We start from the raw sequence: 12,302 nt of genomic DNA, 5'->3' as shown, positions 1-12,302 counted from the left end.
GGATTGCCACCAAAAGAGTTACCAGAGGCCCAGTGCAGTGGCTCATGCCTGTAATCCCAGCACTTTGGGAGGCTGAGACAGGCAGATCACCTGAGGTCAGGAGTTCGAGACTAGCCTGGGCAACATGGTGAAACCCCATCTCTACTAAAAATACAAAAATTAGCTGGGTGTGATTGTGGGCAGCTGCAATCCCAGCTACTCAGGAGGCTAAGGCAGGAGAATCTCTTGAACCCAGGAGACGGAGGCTACAGTGAGCTGAGATTGCACCACTGCACTCCAGCCTGGGTGACAGAGCGAGACTCCATCAAAAAAAAAAAAAAAAAAAAAAAAAAAGGCCGGGCACTGTGGCTCATACCTGTAATCCCAGCACTTTGGGAGGCTGAGGTGGGTGGATCACGAGGTCAGGAGTTCAAGACCAGCCTGGCCAAGATGGTGAAACCCTGTCTCTACTAAGAATACAAAAATTAACCATGCACAGTGGCAGGTGCCTGTAATCCCAGCTACTCAGGAGGCTGAGGCAGGAGAATCACTTGAGAGTGGGTGGCAGAGGTTGTAGTGAACCGAGATTGTGCCACTGCACTCCAGCCTGGGTGACAGAGTGAGACTCCGTCTCAAAAAAAAAAAAAAAGGGAGAAACTTTCAATGTTCAGAAGTTTTGGATTTTAGAATCGTGGGTGAAACCTTAGGTGGCCCTGAGTGGGGAAAAAAAAAACCTCGGTCTCAGTCCTTAGGAGCTCACAATCTGAGAATAAAGCCAGCAGGAGCTAATGTTGGGGCATTTACTCTGAGCCATGCTTTGTTCTAAATGCTTCACACACCTTCCAATAACCCCATGGAGGAAAGGTACTGTTGTTATCTATCCCTGTTTTCCAGATAAGGGATCTGAGGCACAAGGGGTTAAGTCACATCGATATATGCTGATTGTGGAGCCTGAGCTCTTGACCACTAGGCTGGTCAAAGCAGATAGGCCTTGTTTGAGAGCCCTCAGAGTCTGCAGGGTGGGTGTACTAGGTGGGGTCCTACCTGGAAATCACTAGAACAGGAGGTACCAATGGTCAGGCACTGAGCTGTCTCCCCAGCAGGGTCCATCCAACAGGATTATCTTCCCTTAATAGATGGGCTCAGAGAGGTTGAGAGTTTACCCCAAGCCACTCAGTTTATGACACAGCCTGGGCTGCTCTGGACTTCTGGTTCGGTGCTCTTTGCATAGCACTCCTTGGTCCTGTCTCCACCAGTACATGTGGCGTCTCAGAGCTGGTGGCACTTGGTGCTGCTGGCCCCCCTCCAGTCCCTCTTGTGCCTCTCTGCCCTGCTTCCAGCCATTGAAGCCATGAAGAAGGCCTACCAGGAAGAGCTGAGCCGAGAGCTGAGCAAAACACGGAGTCTCCAGCAGGGCCCGGATGGCCTCCGGAAGCAGCACCAGTAAGATGATGCCAGGGCCCAACTGCCCACCCTGATGGTTATGGGTTGAGGAACTTTGCTGAGGCCCCTTGGCAGAGGACACATCAGTTTGCCCCTAGCTGAGATTCCTGCTCCAGTCTCATGGATGCAAGAAACAGAAGCAGAAGGTCCTCAGGCAGACCCCATGCCAGTCCTCACAGACAGTGCTTCAGGTGCCTTGTTGTCTTGGCTGGTCCCGGCCTCCACCCACCTCTTCACCCCTTTAGTCTCCCCTAGAGCTGGACTGCAGTGTCACACTGTTGACCACTAGGCCTTCCCTGCCCCAGAGCACAGTTTTGGAATGTTGAGGCTTCAGGGGCTTTAAAGATGGGCCCCTCCAGCCGGGCACGGTGGCTCATGCCTGTAATCCCAGCACTTTGGGAGGCTGGGATCAGGAGTTCGAGACTAGCCTGGCCAACATGGTGAAACTGCATCTCTACTAAAAATACAAGCTAGCTGAGTGTGGTGGCGGGAGCCTGTAATTCTAGCTACTTGGGAGGCTGAGGCAGGAGAATCGCTTGAACCCAGGAGGCAGAGATTTCAGTGAGCCAAGATTGTGCCATTGCACTCCAGCCTGGGCAACAAGAGGGAGAGCAAGACTCTATCTAAAAAAAAAAAAAAAAAAAAGATGGGCTCCTCCAAGCTACCCTCACTTAGGGGAAACACCTGTAGCCCAGAGAGGCTGTCACTGGTTCACAGCCCCACAGCAGGCTAAAGGCAAACCTAGAGAGGGAACCCCAGAGTCCTGGGATGCTTTGAATCTACCCTGACCGGACTCCAGGCTTGGCAGGGGCAAGATAACCTACGCTCTCCTCTGCTCCTCCTCTGGGGCAGGTCAGATGTGGAGGCACTGAAGCGGGAGCTGCAGGTGTTATCGGAGCAGTACTCGCAGAAGTGCCTGGAGATTGGGACGCTCACGAGGCAGGCCGAGGAGCGCGAGCACACGCTGCGCCGCTGCCAGCAGGAGGGCCAGGAGCTGCTGCGCCACAACCAGGTGGGCCTGGCCCCAGGTTGAGGGGACACGGGCGGGTCCCAGCACCCCTCCCCTGACCACCGTGCCTCTCCCAGGAGCTGCATGGCCGCCTGTCAGAGGAGATAGACCAGCTGCGCGGCTTCATTGCCTCACAGGGCATGGGCAACGGCTGCGGGCGCAGCAATGAGCGGAGTTCCTGCGAGCTGGAGGTGAGTACCCTCACTAGCACCAGGCAGCCCAGTGGTTCTTGGGGCCCAGGGCTATGGGGCACCCCCACCACAGGCTTGGTACCACCTGTGGCAGGAAAGCCAAGTCTCCCAGTGGCTGGGCCAGCCTGACTAGGCCAGAACACCTACTACGCATCCAGTAGCCAGAATTCTGCCCTCCCACCTGCGTTGTGTCACCTACCTGCCATGTACCATAGCAAATCACTCCACTTTTCTGAGTCCCAGTAGCTCATCTGTAAAATGGCACCAGCACCTTCCTTGCTGGGAAATATTGGGGTGAGAAAATATGTGTGTGTGTGTGTGTGTGTGTGGATCACTGTAGTATTTTCTTTCTTTCTTTTTCTTTCTCTCTTCTTCTTTTTTTTTTTTTGAGACAGAGTCCCGCTCTGTCACCCAGGCTGGAGTGTAGTGACACGATCTCAGTTCACTGCAACCTCTGCCTCCCTGGTTCAAGCGATTCTCCTGCCTCAGCCTCCCAAGTAGCTAGGATTACAGGCATGTGCCACCTCGCCTGGATAATTTTGTATTTTTAGTAGAGACAGAGTTTTTCCATGTTGGTCAGGCTGGTCTCGAACTCTCAACCTCAGGTGATCTGCCCACCTCGGCCTCCCAAAGTGTTGGGATTACAGGTGTGAGCTACCGTGCCCAGCTGATATTTTATTTCTCTTTTTTTTTTTGAGAGGAGTCTCACTCTGTCACCCAGGCTGGAGTGCAGTGGCACCATCTCGGCTCACTGCAAGCTCCGCCTCCCGGGTTCACGCCATTCTCCTGCCTCAGCCTCCTGAGTAGCTGGGACTACAGGCACCCGCCACCACTCCTGGCTAATTTTTTGTATTTTTAGTAGAGACGGGGTTTCACCATGTTAGCCAGGATGGTCTCAATCTCCTGACCTCGTGATCCACCTGCCTTGGCCTCCCAAAGTGCTGGGATTACAGGCGTGAGCCACCGCGCCCGGCCCCGATATTTTATTTCTTCAACAAACACTTAGGTGAGGCTCACTCTGTACCTAGAACTTCTGGAAGCCCTTTTTGTCTGTTAACTCATCTAATCTTCCTGACAGCTCCATACATTAGCTACTATGACTGTCCCTATTTACAGATGAGGAAACTGAGACACAGGAAGGTCAAGTACCTTACCAAAGCTTTTATAGCTGGACTGGGATTTGAACCAGGCAGTCTGGCTCCAGTCTGAGCTTTTAAGCCTCCCCAGTCCTGGCTGAACTTGTTTCCTCCTCAGTCAAGTCAGCAGCACCTAGCCCTCAGGTTGGGGAGGGGTTAATGAGGTGCCTTGTGGAGTGGCTCAGACTGCTCAGGTTTATGTAGGGCTTCTTTTCATCCATCTCACTCCCGAGGTGAGAGCCTGGTGCTGCATGAGGGCTGCAGCAGAGTTGACCTGAGATATCCATTCACACGGGCTGGACAGGGGTGAGAGTAAGGGAAGGCAAAGCGGGGGAATCGGAGAGGGCTTCCTGGAGGAGTCCGCCTCCAGGATGTAGAGGGTTTTTGTGCAGATAGGGGCTGCATTCTGGGGGCCTGAGGCAGAGAGAACCCAGGCTGCAGGGCACTGTGGGCCAGGGTAGCTCTGGCTTCTGGCCCTGGGTCAGTCCAGCACCTATATCCCCAGGTGCTGCTTCGCGTAAAAGAAAACGAACTCCAGTACCTGAAAAAGGAGGTGCAGTGCCTCCGGGACGAGCTCCAGATGATGCAGAAGGTAGGTCCTGCCGCTGGGCTGGGGGCTGTGGGGGACCCTGGAGCCACCGGGATGCCATCCTGTGAGCACCTGCTCTGTGCCAAGCCCTCCACTTGCTTCATCCTTCCTCAGGCTCTCCTGTGCTTCTCCCATGTAGGTGTCATCATCCCCATTCACTGACAGGGAAACTGAGACTAAGAAAGGGGAAGTGACTTCCCCAAGGCCGTACTTGGCTTCTGTTTATTTAGCATTATTTAATTTATTGATGATTATTGAGCACCTACTATATCCCGGGCACTGTGCTAGGTGCTGGGAAGATAGATGTGAACAAAATAGCCCCAAATCTCTGCCGTGGGGAGCTTGCACTCCAGTGAGAATAACCATGTTGCTAGGAGTTGGGTGGGTCGGGGTTCAGCCCAGGTCTGAGTCTGCAGCCCGCCTGGCCCACCCTTGGCTGCTATGTCACTGCCTGGTGCGCTCTGTCAGTTTGGGGCAGGAAGTGGACATGTTGGTGGCTCTGTAAGTGCACGTGAGCCAGACCGTGTTTACCGCACTTGAAGAACAGGTGGCGTGAACTCACGGGAAGGGCCCGAGCACCCAGCCAGGCTGACCTGGTTCTCATCCCAGCCACTCACCGCCCTGCGGTCTTGGGCAAAATCTCCTACCCTGAAACAGGATGAGGATGACAATGACACCCGTGTCCCTGGGTGGTACCAGGGAGGTGGGAGGGGTAAGCCCAGGACCCACGGCCGTCTTGGGGAGCCACCTGGAGGGATGAAGCGAGGGTGCTGCAGGGAGGTCTGGCTGCTGATGCTGCCCATGTGCCCGGTGGGCAGGGCTGGAGGGGGAGACTTCATGCCCTCATACCTGCCTCCTGTCCCCCAGGACAAGCGCTTCACCTCGGGAAAGTACCAGGACGTCTATGTGGAGCTGAGCCACATCAAGACACGGTCCGAGCGGGAGATCGAGCAGCTGAAGGAGCACCTGCGCCTTGCCATGGCCGCCCTCCAGGAGAAGGAGTCGATGCGCAACAGCCTGGCTGAGTAGAGGTGGGTGCCGAGGCTTGTGCCCTGCAGGGTGGGCAGGGGCTGAGGCTCTCCCACACCCGGGACTCCCTGGACCACCCCAGCCAGGCCACTTCCTTCTTCTGGCCTCCAATTCCGGTTCTGTAAAAAGGACGATGAAACCAGCAACACGGGGTTGTTGCAGAGATCCCGTCAGACCCGGGCCACAGGCTGCTCCAACAGCTTAAGCCTGTTCCTCCAGAGCTGGGCGGCATAGTGCGGAGCCACAGCCTGCTCAGTGCACCCCCCTTCTTGGGGCTGGAGGCAAATGCAGTGTGCACATCCCTGACCCCAACAGTGAATCTCCACTGAGCTTCACACACAGACATCACACGCTGAGGCCAGGCCTCTGTCCCAGTTAGTCTTACACTCGTGCTTGACTTAGCAGAGCTCAAAGTGGTTGGTTGGTTGGTTGGTTTTGGTTGTTTTGAGACAAGGTCTTACTCTGACACCCAGGCTGGAGTGCAGTGGTGCAATCACGGCTCACTGCAGCCTCAATCTCCTAGGCTCAAGGGATCCTCCCACCTCAGCCTTCTGAGTAGCTGGAACCACAGGCCCGCACCACCATGCCCAGACAATTTTTGCACATTTTGTATAGGCGGAGTTTCGCCATTATTTCCCAGGCTGGTCTCGAACTCCTGGGCTCAAGCAATACACCTGCCTCAGCCTCCCAAAATTCTGAGATTACAGGCGTGAGCCGCTGCACCTGGCCAAAGTGTTCTTATTTTTGCTTTTTCAACGCCACGTCTACCTGGAGCATCCTCTTTCTGATAAGTCCACATGGACTTCCTAAGGCACGCAGGAGAGGCCACCCTATGGCTGAGCTACTTGGGAAGGAGCCAGGAAGAGCGGATCTGGCTGTACCTTAGGGGCTGAGAGGTGGTGGAAGGACCCACTCAGCACCCTTGCTTGGCCTTGGGGTGGCCTCACAGCCCCTCAGCCCAGGCCTCAGCCCTGCCGCACCTTGTCTTTCAGGTCCCGCCCAGCTGCAGACCCTCCAGGCTGGAGGACCAGCCGCCATCCTTCCCTCCTGGATGGAAGTCAAAAGCCAAGCTTTCTCCCCACCCTCTGTGGGCCACACGTGCACTTGCACCCACCACACACACACACACACACAGACACATACACACACACGTGCACACGTACACACGGACACACACACACACACACTGCATATCTGAGCGCGCCCCTCGCACTGGGTCTTACCTTGCACCTTCTTCAGGATTTTATATGTGAAGAGATTTTTATATAGATTTTTTTCGTTTTTTTCCAAAACACTTTATACTTTAAAAAAAAAAAAAAAGCAATTCCTGGTGGCCGTGTGCCTCCAACCCTGGTCCCCCCCTCTGTCTCCAGCTACCCTCTGCTTGGGCTTCTGGGCTGATGGCCCTGGCCCAGGGGTCTGGCAGAGGCCCAGGCAGCGGCCATGGCGGGGTGTCTCTGCAGGGGAGAGGCGGGAGCCTGCCACCCTCTTCCTACCCTACCTCCTACTAACACTTCCTGCCCCATTTGGACCCGTACCATGGGGCTCAGGACAGAGGGAGCTAGCAGCTGGCCTCCATGGCCCCACAGCCTCCTTCGAGGCTGTGCTGGGTGCAGAACCGCCAGAGCCACCCAAAAGGTGTTTCTCTCCTGCTCCCTGAACCTCTTAACTTAATAAATCATTCCAGCAGCTCTGGTGTCCTAGATGGCTGGCAGAACAGGAATGGAGATTGGGGTTTCTTGAAGTGGCTTCCCCACTCACACCCTACCCCACCCCACCCTTCCTAAAGAGGTGGCCTGTAGGCTTCTGAGGGTGGGGCTGAAAATCCAAGGTCTCCCTTAGTACAGACTATGACACCCCCAGTGTGGCTTGCAGGCCAGTGGCAGCAGAAGCATGTGAGAAATAGCAAGTCCAGCCCCACCCCGACCTACTGAACCAGCATCTGCATTTTAACAGGGTGCCCCAGTGATTCACGTGACTTTCAAAGTCTGAGGAGCCCTGGAGTAGGGCCCAGGGCCCAGGCCTGAGAGAGAGGCCTGGAGCTAAGACTGGCCCTGTCCATGACCTTGGGCAAGTCACCCCCCTCACTGAGCCTCAGTTTGCTTCTCCATCAAATGGGTGTTTTTCTTTCAGTCCCAGTCCTCTCCTGAGGCTTTTCCCAGAGGTCATGCCCAGCCCTGGGCAGGGGTGAGGGCAGGGTTGTGGCTGCCCCAGGCCCAGGTCCAGTGGGCTGGGAGTCCTTACCATGGCTGGCTGTGCTGATTATGGTTGCATGGGGCTGGGAAGAGGTCCCATTTCTGAGCCACAGAAACAGGCCACATCCGGTAGGGGTCCTGGAAGGCTGTGAGAACCCAGAGGAGACCCCGACCCAGCCTGCAGGTAGAAGACTGCCTTTGGAGGCAGCTTTGAAAGATGACTCTTCCAGATGGAAGAATCAGGAAGGGCCTTCCACGCGGAGGCACCAGCAGGAGCAAACGTCCTTGGTGTGTTCAGGCAAAGAGCCACAGGAGAGTGACCTCGTGGAGTGGGGAGAGATCGTTTCCCATTCCCTTGCCAGGGATTGGTTGAGGAATGGACAAGGGATGCAGTTCTAGCCAGTGAAATGCGAGGGGAAGTCTTGGGAATGGGGTGGAGGAAGTCATCTGGGAAGGGTGTCCTTGGTCTTAAAAAGAGGCACAAGAGGCCGGGCGCGGTGGCTCATGCCTTTATCCTAGCACTTTGGGAGGCCAAGGCAGGGGGATCACCTGAGGTCAGGAGTTCGAGACCAGCCTGGCCAACATGGTGAAACCCCGTCTCTGCTAAAAATACAAAAAATTAGCCAGACATGGTGCTAAGCACCTGTAATCCCAGCTACTCAGGAGGCTGAGGCAGGAGAATCACTTGAACCCAGGAGGCAGAAGTTGCAGTGAGCCAAGATCGTGCCACTGCACTCCAGCCTGTGTGACAAGAGCGAAACTCCATCTCAAAAAAAAAAGGGGGAGGGTGGCGCAAGGAGAGGACACCTCTCTCCTGGCCCTGTCGCTATCTTCCCTCATCAATAGCTAAAAATGGCAGAGAAGAAAGAGCCAGGACCCTGTGCCATCAAATCCTCCGGCCTTGACGCTGCCCTGTCTCAGCACTGCTTGCCTTAGGAGATCAGGAGTGTTCCTAGCCACTGGGAGATGGGATGCCTGCCACTGGCAGCACTGCCGTCCATCCTCACCATCCCACCGTCCCCCCAGGACAGCTCTCCATCCCATCCTCTGCCTCCCTTCTAGCCTCAACCTAACTCAGGGCTCCCCCGTCTCACACCTGGGTTGCAGGAACATCCCCTTCACCAACCCCCCTCCCATCCCTCCTCAGGGCTGCCTAGGGGATCTGCAAAAACCAGGCCAACCTCTGAAAGGTGCTCCACATCTCATGGAAAACTGTGAAATCGCACTGCCCCACTATTAGAGTAGCTCAGAGGAGAAGGTCTGCCAGTACCAAGTGCTGGTGGGGATACGGAGAACGGCAGCTCCCAGGCGCTGCTGGTGCAAATGTGCTTTGTTGCAACCACAGCAGGAAACTGACCGGCTTCTCATCAAGTTAAATACGCATCTACCCTATGGCCTAGCATTTCCACTCCTGCTTACACATCCAGGAGAAATGAGTGCTTACGTGCACAAAAGGATGAGTACCATAATACTCATAGCAGCAAATAAACAATATAGCTGTGTGTCAGTAGCAGAATGCATAAATTGTGGTTGATTCATACGTTGGAGTACTATACAGCAATTTAAAAAAGAAACTGCTACACACAAAAATGTCGGTGAATCTTTCAGACACAATGTTGAGCAACAATAGCCACAGAAGAGTGCAAGGCTGCACGATTTTATTTAGGTGAGGTTCAAGAACAGACAAAACATTATGGTGATAGTGGTCAGAACAGCGGGTACCTCTGAGCTGAGGGCATTGACCAGCAGTGGGCAAAAGGGAGCATTCTGATCCCAGAAATGTTCTATATCATGGTCTGGGTTGTGGTCACGTGGGTACATACAGATGTACAATTTCACCATGCTGGCCAGGCATAATCCCAGCACTTTGGGAGGCCAAGGCAGGTGGATCACCTGAACTCAGCAGTTTGAGATCAGCCTGGCTAACATGGCGAAACCCCGTCTCTACTAAAAATACAACTAATTAGCCGGGCTTGCTGGCACGTGCCTGTAATCCCAGCTACTCAGGAGGCTGAGGCAGGAAAATCGCTTGAACCTGGGAGGTGGAGGTTGTAGTGAGCTGAGATCGCGCCATTGCACTCTAGCCTGGACAACACAGCGAGACTTTGTTTAAAAAAAAAAAAAAATTTGCCCTGCCTTGCACTTACGATTTGTTCATTTTTACTATGTGTGAATCATGTCTCAATGGCGCAGGGGGTGGGAAGAAGCCTGCTTTACCAAAGAATAAGCCAGGGCTCCAGCAGCCTCCCAGATGAGCCACCTGGGAAATGGCCCTGTCACCACAGCCACAGGGAATTTGACCAAAACCACGTGGTTTGGCTGCAAGTCTGGTCAACTGCTTCAGGCAGCCAGGCATGTGCTCTGGAAAGAAAACAAACTGGATTCAGATGAACCTGCCAGGTCAAACCCTACCTGCTGCCTCCAGCTGGCTAGGTGAGCCTTACTGAGTCACATCTCTCTCTGGGCTTTACTTCCTCATCTGATGAATGGGAACAATAACGTCTACCCCAGAGGACTGTGTAGGTGTTAAATTACAAACTGTCAGTTATCTATTGCTGTGTAGCCAATGACCACATAGGTAATGGCCTAGAATACCACTTTTTACATAGTCATTCGTGGTCCTGTGGGTTGACCTGGCTCAACCTGGCAGCTCTCTTTATGTCTTTTTTTGAGACATAGTCCCGCTCTGTCGCCCAGGCTGGAGTGCAGTGGTGCGATCTCGGCTCACTGCAACCTCTGCCTCCTGGCTTCAAGTGATTTCCTGCCTCAGCCTCCCAAGTAGCTGGGATTACAGGTGCCCGCCACCACGCCCAGCTAATTATTTTTAGTAGAAATGGGGTTTCACCATGTTAGCCAGGCTGGTCTCAAAGTCCTGACCTCAAGTAATCCGCCCACCTCGGCCTCCCAAGGTGCTGGGATGACAGGCGGGAGCCACCGCGCTCGGCCTGGACATCTCTTTCTCCACATGGCTACTTCATGGGGCTAGCTGGGGCTCCTTACAGCATAGTGGACTTGGGACAATCTATAGTCTGACTTCCTAGAACATGGTGGTTGACTTCCCCCTAGAAAAGGAGTTCTGGCCAGGTGCACTGGCTCACGACCGTAAATCCAGCACTTCAGGAGCCCGAGGCAGGAGGATCACTTGAGGCCAAGAGTTAATTCGAGACTAGCCTGGGCAACACAGCAAAACCTCGTATCTACAAGAAATTAAAAAAAAAAAAACAAAAAACAATAGCCAAGCAGCCCGGGTGGGGTGGCTCACACCTGTAATCCCAGCACTTTGGGAGGCCGAGGCAGGCGGATCACCGAGGTCAGGAGTTGGAGACCAGCCTGGTCAACAAGGAAACCCATCTCTACTAAAAATACAAAATAACCAGGGTGGTGGAAGGCCTGTAATCCCAGCTACTCAGGAGGCTGCGGCAGATAAATCGCTTGAACCTGGGAGGCAGAGGTTGCAGTGAGCTGAGATTGCACCACTGTACTCCAGCCTGGGCAACAGAGTGAGACTCCTTCTCAAAACAAAAGCCAGGCATGGTGGTGCACGTGCCTGGAGTCCCAGCTACTTGTGAGGCTGAGGCAGGATGATTGCTTGAGCCCATGAGTTGGAGGTTGCAGTGAACTGTGATTGCTGCCACCGCACTCTAGTCTGGGCAACAGAGTGAGACCCATCTCTAAAAAAATAAAAACAATAAAAAGTAAAGGAAGCCTCAACAGCCCCAAGTGGAACCTAAGAGCTTCTTAAGAGTTAGGCTTGGAGGTGCTGCAGCATCCCTTCCATCGCTTTAGTAAAAAATGAGTCGCAGAGCCAGCCCAGGTCCAATGGGAGAGGCGGCAGCAGGGCCTGAGCGCCTGTGGTGTGGTTCACTGGCAGCCATCTTTCTCCTCTGTTTCTGCTTCAGCTACGCCCCAGCTCCTCTTTAGTCCCCTTTGTGGAATTCTCATTTTCTTCCCAGCCCTCTGATGTGCTTCCCTGGAGTCTATCCTCAGCAATCCTCTGTTCTCTCGTGAAGACTTATTTATTTATTTACTTACTTACTTAGAGACGGAGTCTCACTCCGTCACCCAGTCTGGAATGCAATGGCACAATCTCGGCTCACTGCAACATCCACCACCCAGGTTCAAGGGATTCTCCTGCCTCAGCCTCCTGAGTAGCTGGGACTATAGGCGCCCGCCACCACGCCTGGCTAATTTTTTGTATTTTTTAGTAGAGACGGTGTTTCACCGTGTTAGCCAGGATGGTCTCGATCTCCTGACCTCGTGATACGCCCGCCTCGGCCTCCCAAAGTGCTGGGATTACAGGCATGAGCCACTGCCCCCAGCCTGGAGCTGCTTTATTTATTTATTTATTTTAAAAAAATTTTTTTGAGATGGAGTCTCGCTCTGTCGCCACACAAGAGTGCAGTGGCACAATCTCGGCTCACTGCAACCTCTGCCTCCTGGGTTCAAGCAATTTTCTTGCCTCAGCCTCCCGAGTAGCTGGGATTACAAGCACGCACCACCACGCCCGGCTAATTTTTGTATTTTTAGTAGAGATGGGGTTTCTCTATGTTGGCCAGGATGGTCTCGATCTCCTGACCTCGTGATCCACCTGCCTTGGCCTCCCAAAGTGCTGGGATTACAGGCGTGACCCACAGCGCCTAGTCTGGAGCTGCTTTAGTATTAGTTGGATGTTGCTGCCCTCATGGTCCCCAGGAGATCCAGCTCCATTTGGCCAAGCCCCAGTTCCATGGC

At 54.0% G+C, this 12,302-nt stretch overlaps 1 protein-coding gene across 2 annotated transcripts in view; it reads left to right on the top strand.

Annotated features, from left to right (window-relative positions):
• The window catches only part of TRIOBP (TRIO and F-actin binding protein), a 74,029-nt gene extending 64,940 nt beyond the window's left edge, over window positions 1-9,089 (top strand). Inside the window, exons 9-14 of one of the 2 annotated variants that reach the window (XM_030815590.1) lie at window positions 1,320-1,422; window positions 2,275-2,434; window positions 2,509-2,622; window positions 4,264-4,350; window positions 5,215-5,378; window positions 6,369-9,089. In XM_030815590.1, the coding sequence (XP_030671450.1) occupies window positions 1,320-1,422; window positions 2,275-2,434; window positions 2,509-2,622; window positions 4,264-4,350; window positions 5,215-5,376 (626 nt within the window). In that variant the 3' untranslated portion in view covers window positions 5,377-5,378; window positions 6,369-9,089. The remainder of the gene's footprint in view (window positions 1-1,319; window positions 1,423-2,274; window positions 2,435-2,508; window positions 2,623-4,263; window positions 4,351-5,214; window positions 5,379-6,368) is intronic. The other variant, XM_030815592.1, reaches the window with a different exon arrangement.
• The last annotated feature ends 3,213 nt before the right edge of the window (window positions 9,090-12,302 follow it).

Source organism: Nomascus leucogenys, chromosome 7b (genome assembly GCF_006542625.1).
Source record: "Nomascus leucogenys isolate Asia chromosome 7b, Asia_NLE_v1, whole genome shotgun sequence".
In the NCBI taxonomy this organism is placed as follows: domain Eukaryota; kingdom Metazoa; phylum Chordata; class Mammalia; order Primates; family Hylobatidae; genus Nomascus; species Nomascus leucogenys.
The sequence above is the reverse complement of the archived record's forward strand: the minus strand, read 5'-3'. Positions and strand labels throughout refer to the sequence as shown.